Below are 24,187 nucleotides of genomic sequence, written 5' to 3'. Positions count from 1 at the left end.
CTGGACTGGGTAGCCTTTCCCTTTTCCAGGGGATCTTCCCAACCCAGGGATCAAACCCAGGTCTCCCACATTGCAGGCGGATTTTTTTTTACCAGCTGAGCCACCAGGGAAGCCCACTGAAATGAAAGAAAATTATTTCTTCTACAGTGGTTGCTAGGGCTTTACTGTAATCTATAGAGGAGAGAATAGAATAAGTAAATCCTATGGAAGTTCAGCTGATTTCTCTTTATACAGCTCTGGGTAAGAAGACTTCTGTGTTTGCACAAATACCGTCCTCGGGGCGGAATGTACACAACTTGAAAGTATCCTGGAGACAGCCTAGTAAGTCATTTCACCATGGGCTGCCTCTCTAGTTAAACGGATTTGTTTAGCGCCTGTCGAGGCACCATTCAGCAAACATCATTTGAGAGCCTACTTCATGTCAGGCTTGATATGCTAGGCACTGGGGATATAAGGACAAAATAAGACTGTATCCTACCCATTAGATCAGGGTTAACCAGGGTAAGGCCATCACCTGGTTCATAACAGTGGAACCAGTATCATTTTCAGAAATATCTTCAGAAGTAGGTCATCTATGCCTCTGTTTCAATAAGCTAAATTTTTTTGAACCTATAGTATAACTTAGAGCTAGACTTATTTCATCTTAGTGGTTCTCAGTGTTTCTTTGGGTCACGGATTCCTCTAGGAATCAGATTAAAGTTATGAAGCTCTCTAGAAAATACATGTATACACAGAATTTTGTGATCTGTTTGTCTTTTACTTAGATTAGGCTTAAAATCTTTGACACTAAAGACAGGTTTATATAGCAGAGTTACTTGCCCTCTGTTTTAGCTTATTTCAGAGGAAATCAGGCAAGCTACTTAAGAAAACACTATATTAGAACATTTCTAAATTGTCCTTAATTGACTAATTTATTTTTATAGTTGTGAACTTACTTTATAGTCTCTCTGAATATAACTAGCAATGGGGCAATGGCAAATAATACGTGACATGTATATTCTATATACAGTACTGGTTATGTGAGGCATTGATGAATGGAACAGTAGAAAGTATTTTGTAAAGGTGTATAGACTTCTAGCCTGATATCTAAAACCAGTAGAAAAATAGCACAAAGACCAGATTGTTTTCACCATGGTATCTCAAGTGAAGCTAAAATTAATGCCACCTATTCTCTCTTTTTTCCCCTCATTCTCTTTTTTGTATTGTGATTTAAGAAAAAAAAGTAAAGTTTACTGTTGTAACCATTTTAACTATACACTTCAGTAGTGTTAAGAATATTCATATTATTGTGAAACAGATTGCTAGAGCTTTTTTATCTTGCACATCTGAAGCTGTATACTCATTAAACTCCTCTTTCAGTCCCTCCCCTCAGCACTGTCAACTACCACTCTACTTAGTGTTTCTATGAATGTGACCACTTTAGATACCTCATGTAAGTGAAATCATGTTGTATTTGTTTTTTTGTGATTAGCTTATTTCATTTAGCATAGTATCCTCAAGATTGATCCATATTGTATCAAGGAAATCACAGGATTTCCTCCCATTTTAAAGCTGAATAATATTCCATTGTGTGTATACATATATATACATACATATATATATATATATATATTTATACACCATATTTTGTTTATACATTTCATCCCTTGTTGGACATTTGGGTCGCTTCCACTTGTTGATTACTATGAATAGTTCTGCGTGAATGTGAGTGTGTAAATATCTCTTTGAATCCCTGTCTCCAAATCTTTTGGTTTTATAAGCAGAAGGGGTAGTGCTGGATCATACAGTGGTTCTATTTTTAATTTTATAAGGAAATGTTATACTGTTTTCCATAGCAGTTGCACCATCATATCACCCCACCAGCAGTACACAGGGGTCCTAATTTCTTCACTCTCATCAGGACTTGTTATCTTGCACAGCACTTGCAGTCACAGCACTGGAACCCCAAGTCAGGTTCCTTAGTTTTGTGGGCATTGTTTAGTGACTTGAAAGCCTGTAATAGAGTTTCTTAAAGATTGAAAGACTTTGAGTGGCGTTACAAAACAAGTACATTTGTTAGAGACTTGACCGCCCAGTAAGTCTCCACTTGGGGCTCCTACACGTGTCATTGAAGAGGACATCTTAATGACGTCAGGTGATTCAAATTGTTAGGCTGGTGGTCTTCAGATAAATAAAGCAGCATTTGTAGTTAAAATTGACATAGAGCAACATAAAATAGGAATTAGAGGTCTCTTGATGTCACAGATTGAATATAAAATAATAGCGTGCAACTCCCCTACACCTTCACATTAAATAATTCATATCAATGCTTCCAGCTTCCATTTGCTGCTTCTGCTGCTGCTGCCGCTAAGTCGCTTCAGTCATGTTTGACTCTGTGCGACCCCACAGACAACAGCCCATCAGGCTCCCCCATCCCTGGGATTCTCTAGGCAAGAATACTGGAATGGGTTGCCATTTCCTTCTCCAATGCATGAAAGTGAAAAGTGAAAGTGAAGTCACTCAGTCATGTCCGACTCTTAGCCACCCCATGGACTGCAGCCTACCAGGCTCCTCCGTCCATGGGATTTTCCAGGCAAGAGTACCAGAGTCGGGTGCCATTGCCTTCTCCAAGCTTCCATTTAGGTCCTAGTAAAAATTTTTCCTTATTTTGTACCTGGAGTCTTAAGGACTTACTGTTGATCAGTGATACATTTTATATTTAACAACAGGCTAATATTTAGGATTGTCTTTCTTCCTTCTATCTTTAGTTGGATGCATTGTTAGTGACAAAATTTCATAATTTCTTCCATAGGAGAAAAAAATATTGTGCCCTCAGTCAAACACTGTGGCAGAGACTTTTCATTCCATTTGTTTATTATTCAGTCCTCAGTCACGCCTGACACTTTGGGACCTCATGGACTGCAGCATGCCACACTTCCCTGTCCTCCCCTATCTCTAGGAGTTTGCTCATGTCTATGCAGTCAGTGATGGCATCCAGCCATCTCATACTCGGATGCCCCTTTCTCTTCCTGCCCTCAATCTTTCCCAGCATCAGGATCTTTTCCAGTGAGTCAGTTCTTTGCATCACATGGCCAAAATATTGGCACTTCAGCTTCTGCATCTTTCCTTCCACTGAATATTCAGTGTTGATTTCCTTTAGGATTGACTGGTTTGATTTCCTTGCAGTCCAAGGGACTCTCAAAAATCTTTTCCAGCACTGCAGTTTGAAAGCGTCAGTTCTTTGGCATCACCCTTCTTTATGGTTCAACTCTCATATCCATACTTGACTGCTGGAAAAACCATAGCTTTGACCATACAGACCTTTGTTGGCAAAGTGATGACTGCGTTTTAATATGCTGTCTAGGTTTGTCATAACTTTTCTTCCAAGGAGCAAGCATCTTTTAATTTCATGGCTGCAGTCTCCATCCCACAGTGATTTTTTGAGCCCAAGAAAATAAAGTCTGTCACTGTTTCCATTTTTTTCCCCATCTATTTGTCATGAAGTGATGGGACCGGATGCCATGAGCTTAGTTTTCTGAATGTTGGGTTGGGTTTTAAGCCAGCTTTTTCACTCTGGTCTTTCACCTTCATTAAGAGGCTCTTTTATTGCTCTTTGTTTCCTGCCATTAGGGTGGTGTCATCTGCATAACTACCACACAACTGGGCTCGTTTCACATACTAGCAAAGTTATGCGCAAAATCTTTAAAGCTAGGCTTCAGTGGTACTTGAACCAAGAACTTCCAAATGTACAAACTGTATTTCCAAGAGGGAGAAGTACCAGAGATCAAATTGCTAATATTTGTTGGATCATGGAGAAAGCAAGGGAGTTCCAGAAAAACATCTACTTCTGCTTCACTGACTATGCTAAAGCTTTTGACTGTGTGGATCACAGCTGTGGAAAATTCTTCTACTGATAGGAGTACCAGACTATATTACCTGCCTCCTGAGAAACCACTATGTGGGTCAAGAAGAAACAGTTAGAACCAGATATGAAACAAGTGACTGGTTCAAAATTGGCAACAATTGACTGTTCAAATATTGTCATTCTGCTTATTTACTTACATGCAGAGTACATCATGTGAAATGCTGGGCAGGAGGAAACAGAAGCTAGAATCAAGAAATATAAACAACTTCAGATATGCAGATAATACCACTCTAATGGCAGAAAGTGAAAAGGAACTAAAGAGCCTCTTGATGAGGATGAAAGAGGAGAGTGAAAAGCTGGATTAAAACTCAACATTCAAAAATCTAAGATCATGGCATCTGGTCCCATCACTTTATGACAAATAGAAGAGGAAGAAGTGGAAGCAGTCACAGATGTTATTTTCTTGGGCTTCAGAATCAGTGTGGACAGTGACTGCAGCCATGAAATTAAAAGACAGTTGCGCTACAAACCTAGACAGTGTATTGAATAGCAGAGACATCACTTTGTGAACAAAGGTCTGAATAGTCAAAGCTATGGTTTTTCTAGTAGTCATGTACGGATGTGACCTTAAAGTTGGACCATAAAGAAGGCTGAACATGAATATGAATTGATGCTTTCCAATTGTGGTTCTAGAGAAGACTCTTCAGAGTCCCTTGGACTGCAAGGAGATCAAACCAGGCAATCTGAAGGAAATGAGCCCTGAATATTCATTGGAAGGACTGATGCTGAAGCTGGAGCTTCAATATGTTAGCCTCCTCATTCTAAGAGCTGACTCATTGGATAAGACCCTGATGCTGGGAAAGATTGAGGGCAGGAGGAGAAGAGGGTGACAGGATGAGATGGTTAGATAGCATCACCAAGTTAATGGACATGAATTTGAGCAAACTCTGGGAGATGGTGAAGGACAGGGAAGCCTGGAGTGCTGCAGTCCATGGGGTCACAAAGAGCTGGACATGACTGAGCTACTGAACAGTAACAACCACCACACAGTACGTCTTCAAGTGTTTGAGACAAGTCTTCATTATCAAATGATTGTGCAAATTAGAACTGCCATTATAAACTCTGATGATGACATTAGTGTGTGCTTTTATTGATAATACTGCCAGCCCTCCTTTATCTATACTTTTTCTATTTAGAAGAATCTCAACGTATGTCTGGAAAAATATTATTATTTAACTATTACTCAGTTACTTGAAAACAAGCTACAGAGATTATTTGTTGATTACCTTTGGTAATAAGTGACTTACTAGTTTTTAACAGAATTTTCTCTCAAGTTTCTTAACCTATTTAAAAGGCCATTTAAATAAATTACTCATCAAAATGTTTTCCCTAATTATATTCGTAGGATGAACTTTCTGATGTTAGCCAGGGAGGATCTAAAGCTACCACTCCAGCATCAACAGCTGCTTCAGATGTGGCAGCAACACCTAGTGATACTCCCTTACATGAGGAGAACGAAGGAATTGTGAAGGTTGCAGATACACCTGATAAGTCAGAGATAAGCAAGCATATCGAAGTACAAGTAGGCCAGGAAACTAGAAACATATCAACAGGTAAGTAACCTTAGTTTTTTCTATACTGGCAAAGTGTTCAGTAAATCCAAATGATGCAAATGTGAGAAGGTACTGAGTTCTGGCCTGGTGTACAGTGCTTTGTGCCCAAAGTAACACAAATGAAAACTTTCGTTGTTTTTTTTTAAATTTCCATATTGACTGTTAATTGAATATATGACCTGTTGTCTGTCTAACCTTGTGCTTCTCAGCTCTCTAAAAATTTTTATGATCAAATGATGTATTTACAACCATAGAAACAATTTTCATATCAGGGGCTGTATGTGTTATATGCGTTATTTTTGTTATGTTGTCCTTTTCTAAGGTTCTGCTGAAAATGAAGAGAAGTCAGAAGTTCAGGCAATCATTGAATCCACTCCTGAGTTGGATATGGACAAAGATCTCAGTGGATATAAAGGCTCAAGGTATTGTTCAAGTCTAATTGGGATATCTTACTTCTTTCCTTTTCCCATCTCCCCTAAGCACATTGCTGTTCCCCGGTCTCTGACCAGATAAAGTGCATTCAGATGTTTTGCTGAAGAAATGTTGATGTTATATTTAAGTTTTCTCTTTTTGAAGCCAGACCTTGTACATAATTTACATGTTCTGTGAACTGTTACCTTTGTAGCATCAGGGACTAGAAGCATGAAGAAGGATGGGGAAAAAAGACAGTGAAGGAGTATTCCATAAAGGAATAGTCCATGGTTTGTGGAACTTGGGAAAACATAAAAGCAAAAGTGGGGAAAGTATAATTTGAAAAAACCTACTCCTTCCTCCAAATCAGGAAGAAGAGAATGTATTGCCTTCAAAACTGTAATGGTTTCATGACTGCAAGAAATTAGTCTTATTTTAGTATCATTTTACATGGGGAGGCTGTTTAGTGATTAGAGGAGAATGGTTGTGTATCATCTTAATGAAGGTCGTCTGAATTGGAGTTCTCCAGGCCAGAATACTGGAGTGGGTAGCTGTTCCCTTCTCCAGGGGCTCTTCCCAACCCAGGGATCACACCCAGGTCTCCCTCATTGCAGGCGGGTTTTTTTTACCATCTGAGCTATCAGGGAAACCCTAGGATAAGACTATATGCATTCTAATCCTGACCTGGATTTGAATCTGAGGTAAGTTTCTACATCCATGAAAGAAAATTATGATAATACCTTACATGATTGTAAGGAGTAAATGAATCAATATATGTTAAATCATTGGCAGAGTGCCCAGTTCAATAAAGGTTAGCTAACATTTATATATGTTACCATCTGAGCAACCAGGGAAGTATTTTGTTATTACCATTTAACCTTAATACCATTTAACCTTAAAAACCATTTAAATTAATACTTAACTTAATGTACCATATATGTTACATTATATATGTTACCATCATATAATTTTATCTTAATTATAACCTTACGAGACGGATGTCCTTCCCTTCACATATAAAGAAGCTCAGAGTTGTATACTATTTTGTCCAGACTAACAAGAGGTGGAACTAGCATTCAATCTAAGACTTTGATTTCAAAGGCTGTGCCCTATTAAAATATTTTTTTATTGTTTATTTATTTAAGAAATTAAACAATGCAGTGTATAAAAAGTGAAATTTGCTTTTCCATCCTCTCCTAAACCTACTTATTAACACTTGTGCCCACTTATCATTTTGAACCTCTTTTTAAAAATCAAAAACATATTTTTATTAGAGTAAAGCATGTATATAGTATTAAGGTTAAATGGTAATAACAAAATACTTCCTTGGTTGCTTAGATGGTAAATAATCTTTCTGCAGCGCAGGAGACCTGGGTTCAGACCCTGAGTTGGGAAGATCCCCCGGAGAAGGGAATGGCTACCCATTCCAGTATTCTTGCCTGGAGAATTCCATGGACAGCGTAGCCTGACAGGCTATAGTCCATTGGATTTCAAAGAATTGAACACTACTAAGCAACTAATACATTTTTTTTTCAATGTATGTATGCATTGAATGGTAATACAAATGGTCAAATGGTAATACAAAATATGAAGAGCCGTAGTAGCCCCTTGCCTCTACTGACTCTTCATTCCCATTCTCAAGAGAATATCTCTTATCACCTCTCATGTCACTTTGCGTATTTATCTTCAGGTATCTAAATCACATCTTCATGTGCTATTCTTTGGTCTCTCTCTTTTTCAATTGGGATTCTGTGAGAAAATCAAGTCCTAATGCCCTACAGCACCCCATTTGTATAGTGAATTAACTATACTCCATGTGTCTAACTAGCTATGTACTTTCTTTGAAAAAATAGAGCAAGTAGTCACTCATCATTTTCTGAATTCTGTGGATCACATTAGGACCACGGGTTTAAAAAATGCTGTATTATTAGCTGTTGACTTTATAGTGAAAGATGACAAGGACATAGCTATTTAAACCATCATCTTTCCTTTCATATTTCAGTTAATTATATTTCAGTTTCATTTAAATTAAGATTCACTGTTTGTATCATTATGATTATATAAATACTAACAACAGCCTACTCACAGATTATGCTATGATTACATTTCCTTTCTTTTACAACTTTGATTTTCTTTAATTTTTAGTAAAGCCTCAGGTTTTTTTTGTTTTTATTTTGTTTCTTTTGCTTAGGTTTCTATACACCTATCACTAATTCGCTGACAGATACCCAACAAATCATAAATGTAAACATTCTCAAATGGCCAAATATAAAACCAGTTTCTTGGCAGCATTATTTCCATTCTCCAAAGGTAGACTTTACTGTGTTTGCTCTGGTCCTGGAATTTGCTCTCATTTTCTTGCTGGGAGTTCTTTTCCTGTCTCTCCTCTGTCCTGTTTCCTGGGCACCACGTCATCTTGTTGCTGCTGCTGTTGTTCAGTTGCTTAGTCATGTCTGACACTCTGCAACCCCATGGACCTGTCCTTCACCATCTCCTGGAACTTGCTTAAACTCGTGCATTGAGTCAGTACGGTCATCCAACCATCTCATCCTTTGTCACCCCCTTCTCCTGCTTTCTGTCTTTCCCAGCATCAGGGTCTTTTTCAATAAATTGGCTCTGTGCATCAGATGGCCAAAGTATTGGAGCTTCAGCTTTCAGCATCAGTCCTTCCAGTGAATATTCAGGGTTGATTTCCTTTAGGATTGACTGATTTGATCTTGCAGTTCACAGGACTCTCAAGAGTCTTCTTTAGCACTACAGTTCGAAAGCATCAGTTCTGTGCTGAGCCTTCTTTATGGTTCAACTCTCACATCCATATATGATTACTGGAAAAACCATAGCTTTGACTAGATGGACCTTTGTCCACAAAGTAATGTCTCTGCTTTTTAATACACTCTCTAGGTTTGTCATGGCTTTTCTTCCAAGGAGCAAACACCTGGCTGCAGTCACCATCCCACATTGATTTTGGGCCCAAGAAAATAAAGTCTTTTTTTTTTTTTTGAAAATAAAGTCTTTTACTGTTTCCATTGTTTCCCTGTCTCTATTTGCCATGAAGTGATGGGACCAGATGCCATGATCTTAGTTTTCTGAATGTTGAGTTTTAAGCCAGCTTTTTCACTCTCTTTCACTTTGATCAAGAGGCTCTTTAGTCCTCTTTGCTTTCTGCCGTAAGGGCGTTGTCATCAGCATATCTGAGATTATTGATATTTCTCCCAGCAGTCTTGATTCTAGTTCATGCTTCATCCAGCCTGGCATTTTGCATGATGTACTCTGCATATAAGTTAAATAAGCAGGGTGACAATATACAGCCTTAACATACTCCTTTCCCAATTTGGAACCAGTCTGTTGTTCATGTCTGGTTCTAACTGTTGCTTCTTGACCTGCATACAGGTTTCTCAGGAGGCAAATAAGGTGGTCTGGTATTCCCATCTCTTGAAGAATTTTCCATAGTTTGTTGTGATTCACACAGTCAAAGGCTTTAGCCTAGTCAGTGAAGCAGAAGTAGATGTTTTTCTGGAATTCTCTTGCTTTTTTGATGATCCAGTAGATGTTGGCAATTTGATCTCTGGTTTCTCTCTAGAAACTCTGTTGCAAACAGCCTTTTCCAGGAAGGCTACTAGGAATATGTTTGGCCAAAACAAAGGCATAAATCCAGCTTTTCTAAATCCAGCTTGTACATCTGGAAGTTCTTGGTTCACATACTGTTCAAGCCTAGCTTGAAGGATTTGGAGCATGACCTTGCTAGCATGTGAAATGAGTGCAATTGTGTGGTAGCTTGAGCATTCTTTGGCATTGCCCTTCTTTGGGATTGGAATGAAAACTGAACTTTTCCAGTCCTGTGGCCATTGCTGAGTTTCCAAATTTGCTGGCATATTGAGTGCAGCACTTTAACAGCATCATCTTGTAGGATTTGAAACAGCTCAACTGAAATTCCTCAACTCCACTAGCCTTGTTTTTAGTGATGCCTCCTAAGGCCCACTTGATTTTGCACTCCAGGATGTCTGGCCCTAGGTGAGTGATCACACCATTGCAGTTATCCAGGACATTAAGATCTTTTTTTGTATGTGTATTTTTTATATGTGTATGTATTTACTTTTTGTGTGTTTATCTTTATTGTATGTGTATCTTCTGTGTGCCAGCTCTTCTGCTTCATGTCCTCTTGCTTCTTGACTTATGCCTTTGTTTTGGCCCAACATATTCCTACTAGCCTTCTGGAGAAGGCTGTTTGCAACTAAGATTTTTGAGAACTTGAATGTGATATATGTCATTTAAAGGGATGATTCATAGTTTGATTGACTACAGAATTCTATATTGGAAAATCTTTGTAAGTTTTCCTTCAGAATTGTGAAGACATTAATTCATTATCATGGTCAGTTTGGAGTGTTGCTATGTGGACTCTTGCTTTTTTATATATATTCTTTGTAAGCTTTAGGATCTTTGTCCCTATTTGTTGTTGCTTTGTTTTTTCCTTTCTAAAAATTCATGATGATGTAGGGGTCTTCTTCTGTATCTGAGGTAACGTGTTTCATCTGCAAATTTTTATTTCCAGTTGAGAACTTTTTTCTTTATTTCTCTTTGTCTTCTCTCTTTCTGGAACTATTAGGTAGATACTGAACATTTTGAACTGACACTCATAAATCCCTTTTCCCTCTTTTTTTCTATCTCTTCTATTTTTGTTGTACTTTCTGGATGATTTCCCCAACTTTATATCTCAACTGTCATCATTTTTTTTCCTTAAAAGCTTTTTCTTGGATGGTCACTTTTTATAACATCCTACAATTCTCTTGTGGATGTAGCTTTATTATGAAAATAAAATTATTGTGATTTTTTTTTCCCCCAAATTTTTGCTGCTGTTTGCATTCATTGTCTCCTTTTATTCTGAGTACCCTTTCACAGTCCATGACTTTGGGGCTTTAATTTTTATAATGGAAGCTTTCTTTGGATGTCTGGTGCTTTTTCTCTGTTTTGCTCATACTTAAGTAAAAGATTAAAAAGAGATGGCATAACTACACAGAAGAATTATATACAGAAAAGGTCTTAATGACCCAGATAACCACGATGGTGTGGTCACTTACCTAGAGCCTGAGATCGTGGAGTGCAAAGTCAAGTGGGCCTTAGGAAACATTACTAAAAATAATGCTAGTGGAGGTGATCAAATTCCAGCTGAGCTGTTAAAATTGCTAAAAGATGGAGCTGATAAAATACTGTACTCAATATATCAGCAAATCTAGACTCACCAGTGGCCACAGGACTGGAAAAGGCCAGTTTTCATTCTAATCCCAAAGAAAGACAGTGCCAAAGAATGTACAAAATACCAAACATTTGTGCTCATTTTGCATGGTGGTAAGGTTACGCTCAAAATCCTTCAAGCTAGGTTTTGGTTGTACATGAACTGAAAACTTCTTTAACTCAATGAAACTACGAGCCATGCCATGTAGGGCCACCCAAGACGGATGGGTCATGGTGGAGAGTGCTGACAAAAAGTGGTCCACTGGAGAAGGGAATGGCAAACCACTTCAGTATTCTTGTATGGAGAACCGCATGAGCAGTATGAAAAGGCAAAAAGAGAGGACACTGAAAGATGAACTCCCCAGATCAGTAGGTGCCCAATATGCTCTGGGAGACCAGTGGAGAAATAACTCCAGAAAGACTGAAGAGATGGAGTCAAAGCATAAACAACACCCAGTTGTGGATGTGACTGGTGATAGAAGTAAAATCTGATGCTGTAAAGAGCAATATTGCCTAGGGAACCTGGAATGTTAGGTCCATGAATCAAGGCAAATTGAAAGTGGTCAGACAGGAGATGGCAAGAGTGAACATCGACATTTTAGGAATCAGTGAACTAAAATGGACTGGAATGGGTGAATTTAACTCAGATGACCATTATATCTACTACTGTGGGCAGGAATCCCTTAGAAGAAATGGAGTGGCCATCATAGTAAACAAAAGAGTCTGAAATGCAGTACTTGGATGCAGTCTCAAAAACAACAGAATGATCTCTGTTCATTTCCGAGGCAAACCATTCAGTACCGCAGTAATCCAAGTCTATGCCCCAACCACTAATGCTGAAGAAGCTGAAGTTGCACAGTTGTAAGAAGACCTACAAGGCCTTCTAGAACTCAAGTCCAGAAACGATGTCCTTTTCATTATAGGAGACTGGAATGCAAAAGTAGGAAGTCAAGAAATACTTGGAGTAACAGGCAAATTTGGCCTTGGAGTACAGAATGAAGCAGGGCAAAGGCTAATAGAGTTTTGCCAAGAGAATGCACTGGTCATAGCAAACACCCTCTTCCAACAACACAAGAGAGGACTGTACACATAGACATCACCAGATGATCCATACTGAAATCAGATTGATTATATTCTTTGCAGCCAAAGATGGAGAAGCTCTATACAGTCAGCAAAAACAAGACCAGGAGCTGACTGTGGCTCAGCTCATGAACTCCTTATTGCCAAATTCAGACTTAAATTGAAGAAAGTAGGTAAAACCACTAGACCATTCAAGTATGACCTAAATCAAATCCCTTATGATTATACAGTGGAAGTGAGAAATAGATTCAAGGGATTAGATCTGATAGACCTAGTGCCTGAAGAACTATGGATGGAGGTTCACGATGTTGTACAGGAGACAGGGATCAAGACCATCCCCAAGAAAAAGAAATGCAAAATGGCAAAATGGCTGAGGAGGCCTTACAAATATCTGAGAAAAGAAGAGAGGCTAAAGGCAAAGTAGATAAGGAAAGATATATCCATCTGAATGCAGAGTTCTAAAGAATAGCAAGGAGCGATAGGAAAGCCTTCCTCAGTAATCAGTGCAAAGAAATAGAAGAAAACAATAGAATGGGAAAGACTAGAGATCTCTTCAAGAAAATCAGAGATACCATGGGAACATTTCATGCAAAGGTGGGCAAAGAAATGGTATGGACCTAACAGAAGCAGAAGATATTAAGAAGAGGTGGCAGGAATACACAGAAGAACTATACAAAAAAGATCTTCACAACCCAGATAATCACAATGGTATGATCACTGACCTAGAGCCAGACATCCTTGAATGTGAAGTAAAGTGGGCCTTAGGAAGCATCACTATGAACAAAGCTATGGAGGTGATGGAAGTCCAGTTGAGCTATTTCAAATCCTAAAAGATGATGCTGTGAAAGTACTGCACTCAGTATGCCAACAATTTTGAAAACTCAGCTGTGGCCACAAGACTGGAAAAGGTCAGTTTTCATTCCAATCCCAAAGAAAGGCAATGCCAAAGAATGTTCAAACTATCACACAATGGCACTCATCTCACACACTAGTAAAGTAATGCTCAAAGTTCTCCAAGCCAGGCTTCAATAGTATGTGAGCCTTAAACTTTGAGATGTTCAAGCTGGATTTAGAAAAGACAGAGGAACCAGAGATCAAATTGCCAACATCCGTTGGATCATCGAAAAAGCAAGAGAGTTCCAGTAAAACATCTGCTTTATTGACTACACCAAATCCTTTGACTGTTTGGATCACAACAAACTGGAAAATTCTGAAAAAGATGGGAATACCAGACCACCTGACCTGCCTCTTGAGAAATCTGTATGCAGGTCAGGAAGCAACAGTTAGAAGTGGACATAGAACAGCAGACTGGTTCCAACATCAAGGCTGTATATTGTCACCCTGCTTATTTAACTTATATGCCGATTACATCATGAGAAACTCCGGGCTGGATGAAGCGCAAGCTGCAATAAAGATTGCTGGGAGAAATATCAATAACCTCAGATATGCAGATGACACCACCTTAATGGCAGAAAGTGAAGAAGAACTAAAGAGCCTCTTGATGAAAATGAAAGAGGAGAGTGAAAAAGTTGGCTTAAAGCTCAACATTCAGAAAACTAAGATCATGGCATCTGGTCCCATCTCTTCATGGCAAATAGATGGGGAAACAGTGACAGCCTTTATTTTTGGGGGCTCCAAAATCACTGCAGATGGTGACTGCAGTCATGAAATAAAAAATGCTCCCTGGAAGAAAAGTTAGGATCAACCTAGACAGCATATTAAAAGGCAGAGACATTATTTTGCCAACAAAGATCCATCTAGTAAAAGCTATGGTTTTCTCAAGTAGTCACGTATGGATGTGAGAGTTGGACTATAAAGAAACCTGAGCACTGAAAAATTGGTGCTTTTGAACTGTGGTGTTGGATAAGACTCTTGAGAATCCCTTGGATATCAAGCACATCCAACCAGTTCATCCTAAAGGAAATCAGTCCTGAGTATTCATTGGAAGGATTGATGCTGAAGCTGAAACTCCAATACTTTGGTCACATGATGTGAAGAACTGACTCATTGGGAAAGACCCTGATGCTGGGAAAGATTGAAGGCAGGAGGACAAGGGGACGACAGAGGATGAGATAGTTGCATGGCATCTCCAGCCCGATGGACGTAAGTTTGAGTAAACTCCAGGAATTGGTAATGGACCAGGAGGCCTGGCATGCTGCAGTCCATGGGTTCGCAAGGAGTTGGACACAACTGAGCAGCTGAACTGAACTGAAAACTTCCAGATGTGCAAACTGGGTTTAGAAAAGGCAGAGGAACCAGAGATCAAAGTGCCAACATTAGCTGGATCATACAGAAAGCAAGGAATCCTAACAGAACATCTATACTCCTGCTTCACTGACTACCCTAAAGCCTTTGACTGTGTGGATCAGAACAAACTGTGGCAAATCTTAAAGAGATGGGAGTGCCAGACCACCATACCTGTCTCCTGAGAAACCTGTAAGTGAGTCAAGAAGCAACAGCTACAACTTTAAATGGAACAACTGACAGGTTCAAAATTAGGAAAGGAGTACTACAGTGCTGTATATTGTCACCCTATTTGACTTACATGCAGAGTACATCATGCGAAATGCTGGTCTGGATGAATCGCAAGCTGGAATCAAGATTGCTGAGAGAAATATCAACAGCAGATATGCAGATTATATCCCTGTAATGGCAGAAAGTGAAGAGTAACTAAAGAGCCTCTTAATGAGGGTGAAAGAGGAGAGTGAAAAAGTTGAGTTGAAACTCAACATCCAACTAAGATCATGGCATGCAGTCCCATCACTTGATGGCAAACAGAAAGGGAAAAAGTGGAAGCGGTGATGGGTTTTATTTTGGGGGGGCTCCAAAATTAGTGTGGATGGTGACTGCAGTCAGAAATTAAAACACTTTTGTTCCTTGGAAGGAAAGCTATGAGAAACCTAGACAACATGTTAAAAAGCAAAGACATCACTTTGCCAACAAAGATCTGTATAGTCAAAGCTCTGGTTTTTCCAGTAGTCATGTATGGATGTGCGAGTTCGGTCATAAAGAAGACTGAGCCCTGGAGAACTGATGTCTTCGAATTTTGGCGCTAGAGTAGACTCTTAAAAGTCTCTTGGACTACTAGCAGATCAAAGAAGTGAATCCTAAAGGAAATCAACCCTGAATATTCACTGGAAGGACTGATGCTGAAGCTCAAGCTCCAATACTTTGGCCACCTGATACAAAGAACTGCTCATTGGAAAAGACCCTGATGCTGGAAAAGATTGAAGGCAAAAGGAGAAGCGGGCAGCAGAGGATAAAATGGTTGGATGGTATCATCAACTCAATGGATATGAGTTTGAGCAAACTCTGAGAGACAGGGAAGGACAGGGAAGCCTCATGTCCTGCAGTCTTATGGAGTTGCAAAGAGTTGGACACAACTGAGCAACTGAACAACAACAGAGTTTTGGCGTTTGTTGTAAAGAATCTGCCTGCCAATGCAGGAGGCCTAAGAGACACGGGTTCTTTACCTCAGCTGGGAAGACCCTCTGGAGTAGGAAATGGCAGCCCACTCTGGTATACTGGCCTGGAAAATCCCATGTCCAGGAGTCTCGTGGGCTACAGTCCTTCGGATCACCAAGAGTTAAACACGACTTTAGCGAGTGAACAACAAGTAAATGATATTGATTCTTCAGTTTTCTGCCTATAACATTTGACCTTGGCTTCGGTTGTTCAGGGAGTAATGCCAGGAAAAGGGAGGTCTTACTACTCTGGAGGGTTGGATTTAGGTTCTTACACTGCTTCTTGTACTTACTTTCATCCCATCCCTCTATCTTAATGTTTCTCTTGCATACTTCTGTCTGCAGATTGCTGGTTACGTCAATTCCTAAGCTTTTCATGAATTTTGGCCGCATACTTTCTCTCTAAACACTGCTGGGTTGAGTTTCAGCTTAGTCTGGTCAGTTAAATCAGTTTCTAGTGTTTACCCACATGTTTTCCATCTTACAGAGTTTTGTTCATGTTGTGTCTGCTGTAGGTTCTTTTTCTGTTCCCTCTGTCCTTGTGGGCAGATACTTTTTACTGTCATTTTAGTTGCATTTTTGAATTATTGTGTGATAAATTACTATCTGCACCATATTTAACTGGAAATCTTGTGCAGACTTTTCTCTGTTAATGTCACATGAATGCTTAGACACTCACGTTTCCCTATTCCCCCATACCGCTTCAAAAAGGGCCTACATGCACTGCATTGCAACTTGCTTTTTAGAAGCACCTCATTATAATGGGTTTCTTTCATTTTTGAAGCTCTATTTTAATGTTTTTAAAGTTAAAATGTTAAACTTTTAGATGTATATGTAACTTATTTCATCTGTGCCCTTTTAATGATCACTTAGGTTGTTTCAACTTTTGCTGCTCTGACCATCCTTTTACATACATAATTGCCTTCTTGTGACAGCTTTTGTAGGATTTTTTATTAAAAAAAAAAATCTTTTTTCCCCATACCACAGTGCTTGCAGGATCTTAGTTCCCTGACCTGGGCCACCACAGTGAAAGTGCCAAGTCCTAACCAGTGGACCACCAGGGAATTCCCTGTAGGAGTATTTTAGACATCAAGTCCTTGGTCGCTGGGTATTTGCATTTCAAATTTTAGTAGATCGTGCCAAGTTGCCCTTAAAAGAGAAATAAAATGGCCGTTGCAGTTTATATCCAGATAACATAGATTATGGTAAAGATCATGGATTCTGAAGCCTGGTTGCCTAGGTTTGAGTTCTGCCTGTTTGACTCATTTGCTGGATGATTTTGGCAAATTCCGTAACCTCTTTAGTTTGCTCTTCTGTAAAGCTGTGATAAGAGCAGTAGCTCTTTTGTAGAGCAGATGTAGTTTTAACAAGGTAATCTAGGAAAGGACTTAGACCACCGCCTGAACAATGCAGAATAGTGCTCTCTCTCAGCTGCTGGTTTTGTTTGTGTCTGCTAGGATCTGACCACAAAAACATTCTGTATTTTCTTCACTAGTTCTCTCCGTGGAATATAATGAAAATTTCTTAGGGAACCTGTGAGAAAGTCTTTTAAATTATATTTTATATTAAATATTACAGGTTAAAAATTCTTATGTAACTTAGCCTTTTGTGTTCATTTTGCACTGTTAAAAACATCTTTGACATATCTGTTGATTTGGTTTTGTTTTTGTTGCCTAGCACTCCCACCAAAGGCATAGAGAACAAAGCTTTTGATCGCAATACAGAATCTCTCTTTGAAGAACTGTCTTCAGCTGGTTCAGGTCTAATTGGAGATGTGGATGAAGGAGCAGATTTACTAGGTATGATAGTTTATCTGAAATAGTATCATACTGTTTTAAAAATAGATTTTTTAAATGATATAATGGAACATTTCTTAAAAATGTCCCTAACTGGGGCTTCCCTGACGACTCAGTGGTAAAGAATCTGCCTGCCAATGCAAGAGACCCTGGTCTGATCTCTGATCTGGGGAGATCCCATGTGCCACAAAGCAGCTAAGCCTGTGCACCACAACTACTGAGCCTGTTCTAGAGCCTGGGGGCCGCAACTACTGAGCCCCCATGCCGCAAGTGCTGAAACCCGTGTGCCTTAGAGCCCGTACTCCACAGCAAGAGAAGCCACCACAGTGAGAAGCTTGTGCACTACAGCTAGAGGATAGCCCTTGCTCGCCCGCAACTAGAGAAAAGCCCGCACATCAAGGACCCAGCACAACCACAAATACACTTAAGAAAAAAAAAAGTCCCTAACTGTCCAGTGGGGCAGGGTTATTGTGCTTTTAAGCAATTAGTAGGAATGTATTCTTTGAAGTCATGAAAGTTTTAAATGAAAATGTCTTTGCATATGGATGCATTTAGAATTGAATTACTTTTTAGTTTGTATTTTGAATTCACATACACAATTTATTGAACTCCTTCCTGCTATGTTCTGAGAACAGTATTACATATAAGAAACTCAGTGATATATGTATACATGTGGTTATATATAGATGTATAGATTTTATGGATTGATGGATAGTTACTTCCTGGCTTAAATAGAGTTCATTAAATTCACTTGACTTTTCTGAGATTTCAGAGTATTCTGTTTTAGCTTCTTGAGAAATATGTTAGAGTTTGTGTTGTTGAAGATTATCTGGTTTGAAAAGGATACTGTATTTGGCTCTTCTACTATTGATCTGGTTTGTTGTTGTTGTTCAGCCGCTAAGTCTTGTCTGACTCTTTGTGACCCCATGGACTATAGCCCGCCAGGCTCCTCTGTCCATGGGATTTCTCAGGCAAGAATACTGGAGTGGATTGCCATTTCCTTCTCCAGGGGATCTTCCTAATGCATAGATTGAACCCTGGTCTCCTGCATTGGCAAGCAGATTCTTTACCGCTGAGCCACCAGGGAGTGAATGACCTTTGCCAAATATCTTAACCTCTCTGGGCATTAGTTTCTTTGTGTATAAAAAGAAAGACTTGAGCTCTAATTCAGGGGTTGGATAGGCTGCAACTCCTGGATTATTTGTGTGTACAAATAAAGTTTTATTGGGACACAGCCACACTTTTTTTTTTTTTTTTTTGAAAAAACGTTTTATCTTTGATTTTGGGCTTCCCAGGTGGTAAGTGGTAAAGAATCTGCCTGGCAATGCAAGAGATGCAGGTTCAGTCCCTGGGTCAGGAGGATCCCCTGGAGGAGGAAATGGCAAACCACTCCAGTATTCTTGCCTGGAAAATCCCATGGATAGAGCAGCCTGGTGGGCTACAGTCCATAGGTCTCAAAGAGTTGGTCAGGATGGAACACACACACATGCACACACACACACACACAGACAGACACCCACACAGACAACCACAAATAGTAGTTGCTTTTGCCCCACAATAGCAGAGTTAAGTTGTCCCTAACAGGGATTATGTGGTTTACAAAGCCTAAAATAATCACCATCTGGGCCTTTACACAAAAAGTTTTCAACTGCTCTAAGTGATCTTTAAAGTTTCTTTGAACAATAATTACATGAATGAGATTTTCCTGAGGGTCCAATGGTTAAGACTCTGTACTTCCACTGCAGGGGACATAGGTTCGGTCCCTAGTCAGTAAACTAAGATCTTGCAAGTTGCACCATGAGGTCAAAAAAAAAAAAAAAAAGTTTACATGAATCTGACTCCTGTCAATTAGCTTTGATGTGCCTTTCTTTATAACTTAAGACCTTATAGACATTTAATACATTATAGTATTAAAAATCTATGCCTTTGGAATGGATTCTGGTCTCCAAACATTTTTGTATCCCTTAGTAATTCGGTATAGATTACATGGTTCTTAAAAGGTGCTTGTTTGTCAATCTTGTGGATACAGAGAGGTGTTGCTTGCATTCATTTATGTCAAATTCATTGATTACCAGTTATGTCCTCAGTAAGTACTTTTTGAAGGAAACACAGTTTCTGTCTACACAGAGCCCATAGGCTTATTTAAGTAAGAGAGATTGAAAGTACATTAATAAACTTAGTTAGGTATAGACTCCCACCACTAAGTAAAACATTGGAAGCTTTGAATGAACTTGCATTTTTCAAGGATATCTTAAGGATTAATTCTTAAGAAGCACTCCATTTTTACATTTAAATTTATGCTCTAACTTTGTTAACATTAAATTGTGCATGAAAAGTTCCTTTTAAGATTTGATATAAGAAACTGATTTCCTGCCAAAATTGAGGAACAGATGTAAAAAAAAGTTAGAAAAAAGAATTTTTAATGTTCAAACACATTCTCAAATTTATATATAGTAAAGCACAGTTTTTTGTTTGAACAAATGCATAGAATTGTAGAGCCACCACCAGAATTAATATATATCACCTCTCAAAAAATTCCTTCATGCTTCCCCTTTGTAATTTGCCAGACTGAAGTACTTTTTACCCTCTGCTTCCTTATAATCCAGTATTGAATAATATCATTATTGAGGTTGGTGGCCCTAAACTTAACTTCCTTGTAAAGATGTAAGAAGCCACATAAAGTTTAGAAATAGTTGTCATCTCTTAAATCAAATATTTTTCCCAAAGTTTCCATTCTTTAAGTCAGAAAATTAAGCATAATAAATGGCTTAAAACAAAATCTGGATTTCCTTTCCACTTTGAAAAAAAGAAATAAACTGTAAAGTACTCTCTTTTCAGCCCTTTTGCAGATATTTATATATTTACCTGGAAAATGTTCCAGATTTGAAGTTTTCATATATTACCTTAAGTGATTTAAGCCTATATGAATACTTTTGGTCAAAAATATTAAATGAAACCTCCAATGCACGTAGTTGTTCCTTGGCTTCTCTTCTGTTTTATTCAGCAATAGTAATTGCATTGTAATACTCACGAACTGGAACATGGTTAAACTGGTAAAATTGATTCCCAAAGTTCCTTAACTTGTCTTCAGTTGATAAATAAGTCCATTTCTATAACTCATTATTCATTTTACAGTTACTGTGTTATTGTAAAACTCTTCCCTGGTCTTTGTAACCATTATGCATGTACTCAGTTTTAGATTACATTCTTCAAATTTTAATAGTTTAAAAAAGATAATCCCCCACAGTTTGTCCTTTATCTTGATTGATATCTCATTCTTTGACTTTATTTCCAGTGATTGTTTTCTCCATTCACTTTTGTCACTTACCCCCCATGGCCACATTCTAGAACTTGTGAATCATACATTAATTCATCCTATTCTTGAGATTTTCTTTAATTTTCTTACTATTGGTTAAATTTTATTTTTTCAGTTTCACTATTTTAACTAACTTCTTCCTGTTATCATTTAAACATGTTCTGGTCTTTACCATTTTAAAATAAAACTACTGCCCTCTTTTGACTCCATATCTTTAGTACCTTTCCACCAGAGGACTCTCCTCCCATTTCCAGCCATGGTTTTTTGCAGCAGTATCAGTGAGGCAGGTGTCTATTATGTGCCTGGCACTATTCTAGATTGATATACCAGTGAATGAAACAGACTTCTTGAAAGTGTGTCTGCTTTTAACAGGCAGGATTTCCCTAGCCTCACTTGCGCCTCGTGTGACTGCAGTCTGTCATTCTGCCCCACACTAACCTTCCCAGAAATAGCCTTCTTGTTTGCTATCTCCAGCAGTTCCTTCTCAGTTATTTCACATGACTTCTCAAATAACATTTGTCTTTAAACAGTCTTTGCTTTGGGTTCTGTCTTATCTGAGTTCTCTGTATTCTTTCCTGCCTCTGATGATTTCTTTTCAGTCTTTGCAGGATCCTTTCTCTGCCCAGCTTTCAGATGTTCCTAGTCCAGGCTTGCTTCCATGTTTGGGATGTCTTATTTGCTCTTGTTTTTTCTGGGTTTTCATGGCTCATTGCTCCAAACTTTTTCTTTCCATCTAAGATTTTTCTATAGCACCAAACTGTTACTTCCAAATAGCACTCTAGACCACTTCTAAGATGATTTGTAGAGCTTTGTAGTTAAAACTCAGTTCATCAACGTATTTCTTTATGTCCCCCAAGGCTGTTCTTATATCAGCATGTATTAACTCAATGAATGACCTCACCATCAACTCATTTCTCCATCCTAAATCTCTCTCACTTCCCTCAAAACTAGTCATGAGGATTTTTTGCCTCCTTCCTTAAAAAAAAAAAAAATTCATGTATCTGTTTCTATATCTCCTTCTTGCCTCTAACTAACTGGCATACCCTCCTCTATGAGTTCTGCCTCAATCTCCTAGTTAAAGCTCAGTTGTCTGGAAGCATTCCCATAGCACTACATTTATTACGCAACTCTTCATAATACTTGATTATAGTTTTTTAATGTGCCTCCCTCCGTGACTAGACTATAAGCTCAGTATGGCCTAGACAATTATATCTTTTGCTCACTGTTGAGTCTTTGGCACATGGCACAACAACTGAGTGAGTGGACTGTTAAATAGTTCTAACAGTTTTGTTTCACCTCTAAATCTGTACTTTAACTTTTGAAATTAAAACTCCTTTACAGGAGAATTTGTAAGAGAGGAGTGTACTTTTGGGAAAATGCACATACAGAAATAGATAAAATTGTGCATACTTCCTCAAGGAAGCAACAGATAATCTGGAATCCCATCTATAAACCTAACTTGCAAATCAGTGCTAAAATACAAATGAGATGTGTTTTATTTTTAAAATTGTCAGGCAGTTTTTTCCTTATTTTAATAGGGTAAGTTTTCCAAATATGTTACACCTAAGTTTATGCTTAGTTGAAGACATTTATAGAAGTGTGGCCACTTCAAGTTACATTTTTCTTACAGTCATCATTTTTATCAATACATTTCAAAGTGAAAATTTTGGACAATGGTATTGGTTATGCCTTAAATTTATATGCTAGATTTTAGAAGAACTCTTCACTGAAAATGTGTAAACTCTAGAAACTATAAGATGATTTCCATAGAACACATATTTCAAAAATATTCCTGTTTATGATATTTATACTTTACTATGTTTGGTTTCTCTACATCTTTTCAATTTTATTGACTCCTTTCTCTCATTTTGAAATAAATGAGTATGGATCTTGCTTTCTGAAAACAATCTAATTGAGATTCTCATTCATTTTTCTGCTTGGGCTGCTTCCCCAGGGGAATATTCTGGTGTGTATGCTTTTAAATACTTTAATGTTACAGCTTCTTAAGCTAGGTGGTCTTGGCTGCTTTTCTCATTAATGCTTTCTCATTTTTTTTCTGCTCAACTATATTTTCCCCGCATATATTTTTCAGCTTTTATGCTTATCTCCCTATGTGCTTGAGAATTTAGCAGACAGTCATTGTAAAACCTTTTTCACCCAACCTCAATGCCATTTCTTTTGACTCTATAGCTTTATTAACGTTAGTATTTAAAGCAAATATTTCAACATATCTTGTCAAATTCATTTTAAAATTGGAATTTGGAAACTGTTTTAGTTTGTGTTTAGTTTCAGCTTTTCGATGATATGTAGATGATTAAATAAGCTACTATTTCTGGTACTTATTCTTCATGGTGGAAGTACTTTGTTCTTTGAGAATATCTGAGATAATTATTATACAGACAATATAGGAGTCCATAAGTGAGCAGAGAACTTCTAGCATTCCCAGGTTGGTTGAGTTTTAAATTATCTTTTAGTTATTTGAAATATTACCTCTTTTTTAAAATAAAGAGACATGTTAGCTCTTTTAATTTTTTGTTGTTTTCTTTAGAAATATTTCCTTTTTTAGGTGGGTTATGAATATTATTTCTTCCACTGTATGTAATTTTCCAATATTAGCTTATGAAACATGGAATGGTTGGTGTTTTGTTTTGCTTTGTTTTTGTAACTTTTTGAGGTATGTTCCCTAGTGTGTGGTTTAATTTCTTCAGTTCCTTACAAGTCGCAAACTGAATAGCTTTCTTCTCCCTGACGATCACTATGTTGGATCTTGCATTGAATATTCTACCACCCACCTTACAGTACCCATTAAGTTATTAAGCAAGATTGTGTAAATTGACAAGTAAACATTGTTTCAAAGAGGGTACTTTGAAGGAACCTTTATATTATTGATCTGGAATTTTCATTCTAATTATATTCAAGTTTATTTTATAAAAGAATTAGTAACATATCAGAGCATCCTTATGAATGAAGGAAATCATCTTAATTTCTGTCTTTTCCACATCATTATGCATTAAATCATAACATTGTGCTTTCAAATGTCTTTCATGTCGTGCATAAAACTTGTTGGATTAAGTATCTATTTTCATGCTGTTTCTCACATGAAACATCTCTTGTTCTTTGTTTTCGCTTTACATGGAATGCATGGGCTTTAAGACCATAATTTCTTTGGTAAGGTTTCATCTGTGTTGGGGTTCTGTTTCTTGTTTCTGCCTGTTCTGTATTAATAAGACCTAATTTTTAGGCAAAAGCCTACAATATCAAGTGTGATTTAGAAATGATTTTTCATCCATATTAATGCTATTCTTTTTTCCCCACTAAATACTGTTACTTTTTAAAATATTTGGCAGAAAAGTCTTCACTGTTTTGGAATACTATCTAGGAGAAGCAAAATACAGACTTAAGAAAAGCTTTAGCTTTGTTCTGTGGTTGATAAT

The 24,187-nt window shown here is 38.0% G+C and overlaps 1 protein-coding gene across 6 annotated transcripts in view; it reads left to right on the top strand.

The window, feature by feature from the left end:
* SPAG9 (sperm associated antigen 9) overlaps positions 1 to 24,187 on the top strand; it is a 151,045-nt gene that overhangs the window by 89,226 nt on the left and 37,632 nt on the right. For all 6 annotated transcript variants that reach the window (XM_055576219.1, XM_055576218.1, XM_055576215.1 and 3 more), the window contains 3 exons: positions 5,250 to 5,457; positions 5,780 to 5,879; positions 17,319 to 17,440. In XM_055576219.1, the coding sequence (XP_055432194.1) occupies positions 5,250 to 5,457; positions 5,780 to 5,879; positions 17,319 to 17,440 (430 nt within the window). The remainder of the gene's footprint in view (positions 1 to 5,249; positions 5,458 to 5,779; positions 5,880 to 17,318; positions 17,441 to 24,187) is intronic.

The sequence above is a fragment of the Bubalus kerabau genome, chromosome 4 (assembly GCF_029407905.1).
Source record: "Bubalus kerabau isolate K-KA32 ecotype Philippines breed swamp buffalo chromosome 4, PCC_UOA_SB_1v2, whole genome shotgun sequence".
Taxonomy (NCBI): domain Eukaryota; kingdom Metazoa; phylum Chordata; class Mammalia; order Artiodactyla; family Bovidae; genus Bubalus; species Bubalus kerabau.
The sequence above is the reverse complement of the archived record's forward strand: the minus strand, read 5'-3'. Positions and strand labels throughout refer to the sequence as shown.